This window comes from Habropoda laboriosa, unplaced genomic scaffold (assembly GCF_001263275.1).
Source record: "Habropoda laboriosa isolate 0110345459 unplaced genomic scaffold, ASM126327v1 scaffold380, whole genome shotgun sequence".
Taxonomy (NCBI): domain Eukaryota; kingdom Metazoa; phylum Arthropoda; class Insecta; order Hymenoptera; family Apidae; genus Habropoda; species Habropoda laboriosa.
In genome coordinates this window covers 127,529-135,247 of record NW_017100498.1, presented here as the reverse complement: position 1 = coordinate 135,247, position 7,719 = coordinate 127,529, and the positions used below count along the sequence as shown (strand labels likewise).

At 36.6% G+C, this 7,719-nt stretch overlaps 1 protein-coding gene across 1 annotated transcript in view; it reads right to left on the bottom strand.

Moving 5' to 3' along the window:
* The window catches only part of LOC108576119 (NADPH oxidase 5), a 76,193-nt gene that overhangs the window by 37,635 nt on the left and 30,839 nt on the right, over positions 1-7,719 (bottom strand). The window contains exon 9 of the mRNA XM_017939049.1: positions 5,608-5,796. Coding sequence (XP_017794538.1) covers positions 5,608-5,796 — 189 coding nt within the window. The remainder of the gene's footprint in view (positions 1-5,607; positions 5,797-7,719) is intronic.

Here is a 7,719-nt window from a genome sequence, read left to right as displayed (position 1 = left end):
ACGCGACAAAAGTTGTTGGAGCTTGGTTGGGATGTTGTACCCCATCCACCATATTCACCAGACCTCGCGCCCTCAGATTTCCACCTATTCCGGTCTTTGCAAAATTCCCTTAATGGAAAAGATTTCAACTCTTTGGTCGAAATAAAAAATCACGAAAAATCAATCATGAAAAACCTGAGAAGTTCTGGAAGGACGGAATTTTCAAGTTGCCTGAAAGATGGAGAAAGGTTGTGGAACAGAATGGCACTTATATAATTTAATAAATATATACCAAAACTTAAATGTGTTGCGTTTCAATCTTCCGTCAAAATCGGCACGAACTTTCCGAACAACCCAATATAATACATAAGCGCAACCGAGCTAACACCACCGAGAAACAAATTAGTCACACTTGTTTTTATAGAATTCCTAGGCTTACCTACGATTAATCATTTTGTGAGTAAGGGCCACAGCAACCCTCTCCCCACCACACAATAGTAATACAAAAGACTCCCCGAAATTACGGAAGGCGAAAAGGGCTTTTTCCTCGTGCATTCGTACACCAGTCAGTCTGTTCTTTCCAATCCAAGGATCAAGTAAGGCGTGTATGCATTTTTTTAAGCAACGAAAGAACAGTTGTATTCGGAGTTGTATTTCGAAACGTCCAAAATAAAGTAATTTTATTAAACACAAATTGGTAAATGCGTGTCCAACCCGGATTCCAACAATTGTAATATCGAAGTAACTTTGAACGAAGTAAGATCCAACAAAATTCGTCTTGAGTGATTCGACGACATCGTTGACGAATTTTGTTTAAATAATTAAACAGCCACTAAAAACGTAGCCGGCCGGATTTTAATTTACCCTAACCTAATCATGTGTGTAATCATCTTGTCGATCAGTCGACAATTGTCAGCACAGCGAATACCTCGGTGGTCGGCAATATCAGAACAGTCATCGCTTCGTCGAAATTTTACGCGGGACACCCTATAGATGCTGAGGTTGCTACCGCTATTGCGTCATCGGCAACTCGACACTTGACGGCAACGCCACTACAGCGAAGTTGGTTGCATTAGTAACATCTGTATACAGTAAAAGTTCTATAAGAGTTCTTTGGAATCTGTACGCGAACGGTTCATGGTCTATCACCACCACAAGGGGGGACCACCCTTGAAACAGGCAAGCGACTAATGTGACACGGCCACGGCATCTCTTTATCACATTCGGCGTCGGCATGTCCGTGAGACAATGCTAACAAAACTACAAAAGTTTGTTATTTGCAATTTTTCGTTAATAAAAATTTCATCAAAATATTGGTGAGATTTTCCTGATTAAAATGATACCAAACACGATATTGTTACAAAAGTTGGTTGTGTCGATTGGGCTTGTGAATCTTCCTTTGCCCGCTACGTTCATTTCACTGTTTACATCACAGAATGTAACACCATTTCTCATAACTGTGCCAAAAGGGAACCGTTATCGAGAACTAGAACTGAACCTATCCGGTTATTCTCGAATGGGACACTCTTCTACACGATAACTGTTCGTAAGCGGCATTGCCTTTGATCAATTATTGGATAGGAAGAAACGAAATTTGACCTCTGACGAGTTTAAACGGCACATAAGAATACACATAGGAGTTGTTATGCTAACGTTTACACTACTCAGGACTCTTTACATGTAGTTCGCAAGCAGTTAAAAATATGTTAAAAATTTTACTCATAAAAGGTTCGTATGTGTTGAAGGTTCTGGGGTATCAGACCCTTCGCGAACAATATTCTTATTTTTAAAGCAATGCAACGTCGGGTTGCATGTTTTATAAATCCTTATATGTAATCTTTTTTAGGTGTCTTATATTTAATAGATATAGTAAAGACATAATAAAGTGTGGATGTATGTAAATATGTATTAATTACTTTAATCAGAAAAATATCATGGATATGTTAGTAAAATTTTTATCAGCAAAACACAAAAAATAAAATAGTTTTTCTTTTGTATTAGTGTTGTCTCACCGATATGTAGGTGTTTGATACTTTAGGACTGGCTCGACTTTCAATACCTCTCTCTTCTTTGGCTGCTGTCTCTTTCTGCGTTCGTCGGTGTCGATAAAATACAAAGAGTTTGAGAAACCTACCACCTTTTTCGTAGCTGTTACACAGCGGTCCCGACTTTGGAACTCTTACCGAACCTTTACTGCAGATAGTATTCAATGGTTAGTCACGTCTGTATACGCAGTTTCAAGTACTGAAAGTTTTTGTTAATATTTCCACCTTTTTCGTAGCTGTTACACAGCGGTCCCGACTTTGGAACTCTTACCGAACCTTTACTGTAGATAGTATTCAATGGTTAGTCACGTCTGTATACGCAGTTTCAAGTACTGAAAGTTTTTGTTAATATTTTGGAAACTAATAATTGACTGAAGTTAATATTTTATACATATGTGGGGTTCACTCACCCTCCTCCCGTTTGCCGTCAAATTTCCTATCGACCGGTGACCGGGGCCTTGCAGAACTACGTCCTGAGAAAAGGTGGACCTATGGAGACATAACCCAATTAGACCCGCATTCCTTTCGCTTGTCATCTTTCCGGCAACGCACGGTACATACATTGTCGTCTGCGGTTAAATCACTTTGACGCCCGCACATTTCGCTCAAAAACTCGACGCTGCCACCGGCGACTCTCGCCTAGATCGTACCGCTGCGCCGGCACTTTTCGCTGTCTTTTAGAGTGTAATTACGATACATTTTTTGAGAAAAATACATTAAATACAAATCATTTATGTAATGTTTTACAGCAAAAAAAAAAAGAAAATGAAGAAATGTCACCGTGACTCGCCTAGATCGTAACGCTGCGCCGGCACTTTTCGCTGTCTTTTAGAGTGTAATTACGACACATTTTTTGAGAAAAATACATTGAATACAAATCATTTATGTAATGTTTTACAGCAAAAAAAAAAAGAAAATGAAGAAATGTCACCGTGATGCCGGACAGTGGGCTGATCGAAGATTTGAGTGACATTTTGTCAAAAAATGAACTTTCTTATATCGATATTGGTATTGTTTTCTAAATGTCCATTGACCTCTAAAATAGAAGAATTTATAAAATTGAATACAAATTGTAGTTGTATCGAACAATTAAAGTTGAACGTTTTTAAGTTTGCATTTGACACCCGAAAAATGTGCTTTCTTTTTTGCGATGTCCTGACGATCCTGTTTAATATTTTTTTTCCGTCTTTGTTTCTATAATACAAAGCATTATTTTCTAGCATCTAAAATCATTGTTCTTAATGTACACCCGAAAAATGTGCTTTCTTTTTTGCGATGTCCTGACGATCCTGTTTAATATTTTCTTTCCGTCTTTGTTTCTATAATACAAAGCATTATTTTCTAGCATCTAAAATCATTGTTCTTAATGCATTAAAAATTTAATGTTTAACGAAACACAGAAAATTTCAAAAATCTTTACAATTGACAAGGAATATCTTTTGAGTCCCAAATAATCCCACATTCGGACAAATTTGAATGTTTTCAGGACACTTGCTTCTACATAATGATGTAAAAATCATTTCCTACTTCTTCCTACTATGTAAATGATTACTGTTTGAAGTATCGGCATTATGTCATTTTACGTACAGTTACCCGAATTAAGACCCGGACACCCTTTAGAACTTCTTTAATATTCGATCAAACGACTTGAGCTTTTTTGAGATGTTAGGATTTGTTTACTAGATGAGGTATACCAAAATTTTGAAAAAGTTGTAATTTGTGTTGATGCAATCGGTTGATGAAGTTGTAAAAACGACCTTCGCTATTTTCTTCGCGATTCCGACTAATTGCAGTTTTTTCAAAAATTTATACAAACGTCGGAATGACGGCAAAAAACCATTTCTCTAAGCCTTATAAAAATAGCGGTGCAAAGTCAAATTTTTTTGACAGCGATCGAGAACCGAGAAGTCACGCGTACGCGTCGTTCACGATAGCGCGGGGGTGAATCTTTGTTCGCCCGTCCCTGAGCGCGGGCTCTACGGGCGCTGTGATTGGCCAGTGTTTTTCGTTAATAACTCGAAAACGAAGCTTCAAACAACATTTTGGACAAGGAAAAAGTTGTTCAGAGTCACCCCAGCAACCCCCCATTTCCGGATGTTCGAAGAGTTATGGAACACCCTGTATACATATGTATAAAACTGTAGATTTTGACACAATTTATAATAATATCATTTGCCATTTCTGTATCCTCTGAAAACTAAATGGTTTCTGAACTTGCAATTTAAATTACATAAAAAAACATAAACTTTAAAGTATGATATAAACACTTTGGCTTCGATTTTGGACGATTTTGGACAAAAATGAGGCATTGCGTGAAAACTCAAAACATTTAAGAAGTTCCATTTAGTCTTAAAAGATAGAGAAAAAACATAAACTTTAAAGTATGATATAAACACTTTGGCTTCGATTTTGGATGATTTTGGACAAAAATGAGGCATTGCGTGAAAACTCAAAACACTAAGAAGTTCCATTTAGTCTTAAAAGATAGAAGAGAGTGTCCTGAATATATTGGTATTGTCGAAAATCGTGTGTTTTACAAAAATCCATATTTTTCAAAAACTAAGGGTGATAGAGCAATTCTGCTTCCGGATTCGTGTTTGGGACGAGAAACTCTACAAGAATCACCCAATGGATATTGCAGATTTTTCTGAAGGTTAAAATTTGTTGGACAGCGTAACTTGATCACACACTATATACGTGACAGCGGACGTCAAAGTGTTAAGATACTCTAGAACAGACCCGCTCACGAAGTTGCTCTTTGTAAAGTGGTCAAACAAATAGGATATTGGAGCAGTAGACTATCTCTACTTCAGCAACGATACTGTGGTGGGGCATTGTATGAATGCAGTAGTGATTGCCCGTTCTAAATAGTGAGAACTATGCTTCGAAGATAGGCATATTTTGAAAAAAGTAACCGATCATATGAAACGCCTCACGAACGTACCAACACATTTCTACCTATGAGCTTACATTCCCTATCATTGTTCTCCACTACTTTTACGTCTGTCGATGTCATTTCTTTCGGCTGCTGCTCTCGATTTTGCTCGGGGCAAAAAGAAGCGCTCTTGCTCTCAAAAGGGCTGCCTGAGCGGCCCTGCTCAAGAAGGTCAATAGATGTGGAATTTCGAGTGAATGTTCGTAACGAGTGCAGTTCAATTTTAATATGTGGTTGAGATATGTTTGGAACGATATCGAGAGTATTGCAAGTTGCAATTGAAATAGTCATTAACGATTAGAGAAATTTGCGAGTAAAATTCCAGTGAGCGTTAGAAATGTTAAGTTGAAGAGAGCGGCAGTTAAAATGTTAAATTATTATTAATTGCGAACGATTTAATTTCATCAAAAGATATTTTTGCATTTAAATTTGTATTTGTTATAAATGTAAGTTATAAAAGAAAGTATTGAATAATTCTTACAGTATAGATGACTGAAAATTTTTACTACAAAACCACTGTTGAGTTTTCTTTCAAAAAATTTTACAGTACTTTTCAAATAGCCCAATAATATTATTCTACAAAGGAAAACTTGTGTGTAACTTCATTTCACGTTCTGTAATAGTTTAATACGTAGAGTGTAATCGTACCGAAATTCAAAAGATGCATCAGTGTATGTACTGCGCAGAGAACACCGATTAGAACTCCAGTTATTTTGTGAAGGTAAATGTGTTGATCCAGTGGTAACACAGAATTAAAGCCGTGGGTTCGCAGGAAAGTAATGCACTGGCGTAACATAAGAACCAGGATGAAGCTGCAGTTGAAATTTAAACACTGACCTGTATTAAATTGTTTATTGTAATTATAATGGAACTTAATTGCTACTCAGATACCTTAATTTATTTCATTCTTTTCATATTATGCCACACTACCTCTTCATTACGTATACATAGTAATTTTGATGCACCATTATGCTATTTAATATAAAAAAAAAATCCAAATACTTGTATATGTAATGTATGAGTAAATATATGTAGAGATATTTAACGGTTGTGGAAGGTACTTAACTAAATTTTTTCTATTGCACAAGGTGAATTAATAAGAAAATGATTATGAAAACATACGTAAAAATTACAGAGTAGAGTTTTCGATATAATTTTACCATTGTCTAGTTGTATTTGTTGTCCACAAAGTTTATAGGCATTAATAGCGATATTATTGGAGTAATAGAAAAAAGTACTTCCACAGTTTTTTGTACGATGTTGCAAATATCGTTACGATATGTCATGGGTTTCTCGTATATTTTGCGTATTTTTGTTTTTCTAACATTTGAAATGAATTGAAAATAATTTTGAACATGACTATCAGCACTAATACGAATAAAATTAATTAATATTAGAGTGATGTATGATAATATCAGTGGTATGCGTATACAAGATTTCAAAATTAATTTTCTCGAAAACGAAGCCTCATATATAAAAATTTTATTCTGTAATTTCGACTTATTGGTTCATAAGGAATCATTGTCTGTCTGGTTGTACCACGATTATTAGGACACCCTGTAGATCATTAATATATACTTAAATAATCTCTCTAGGGTATTTAACTTTAACTAGATTACAAAAAATCAACAACAAAGGAACTATGTATAGAATCTACATCTTAGTAAAAAAATCTATACAGTAATCCCCCGTACAACACGGTATGTAGTTAGATTCCTGAAAAATGCCGTGTCATACGAAACAAAGAAGTAGTACAAAAAAGGGGGTTAGGTTCGAAATATTAAAAAAACATACTATTATATCTTTATAATTATGAGAAATATCTTTGTTAAAGCAAATTTCACCAAAAGTATAACATATTAATATGTATTGTAGCGCACTGCGTAAGGGAGGTAATGCCCCGGGCGGCCACCAGACTGGCGCCCCTCTCACCTTGCCTTGTTCGCACCCCCACTACCAATTCCACCCTGGGGCGCATGCGCGGTTGACTCCCCTACTCCACCACTCGTGCTGGCCCGGGCACCCCCCGCAAGGATAAAAAGAGGACGGGCCCAGTTTTATGGACAACACGGTTCGCTGCTCCTAAGACGCTCCCTCGAGTGGACATCCAAGGACAGCAAACCTGGCCTAGGCTCCGATCTTGATCCCTTGAGTGGACATCTACAGACCACGAGGCAACCCTTGTCCATACGCTTGCCGTTCCCTAACGCCGTGTCAAGTCGATTCCGCGTGTAAATCTCCGTAAAGTGTACTGTGTGTAAGGACTTATTAAACATACCACTCTGTGTAAGCTAGTGAGAATTATTTCAGTCAGCCCACCACCCTCGTGACGAATCAGGTTAGAGTATTAAATAAAAATAATATGTACTTTTTTACTTCCGCTAGACATAGTTCAGGGCTGCGAATTAATTCAAAAAAATGGAAAACATAATTACCATTTCTTTAAAAAAGGTTGAATACTACTAATTTCAAATGAAATATCTTTGGATTTTAAAAGCTCTTATTATGTTCCACATTGCTCGGGTTTTCCCCAATTCTCAAACCGTGTTAAAGTGAAACCGTGTTCTAGGATGCCGTGTTGCACGAGGGTTTTCCCCAATTCTCAAACCGTGTTAACCCTTTAACCTACAACAACGTGTCAGACTAAAAATAGTTATATTAGTAAGAAAAATTAATTGTAGTCCTAACTTTCGTTTTAACTTGCAAGATTAAGAATTCCTAAATGCAATTAATCTGTAACAGATTAGCTTTTGTTACCTG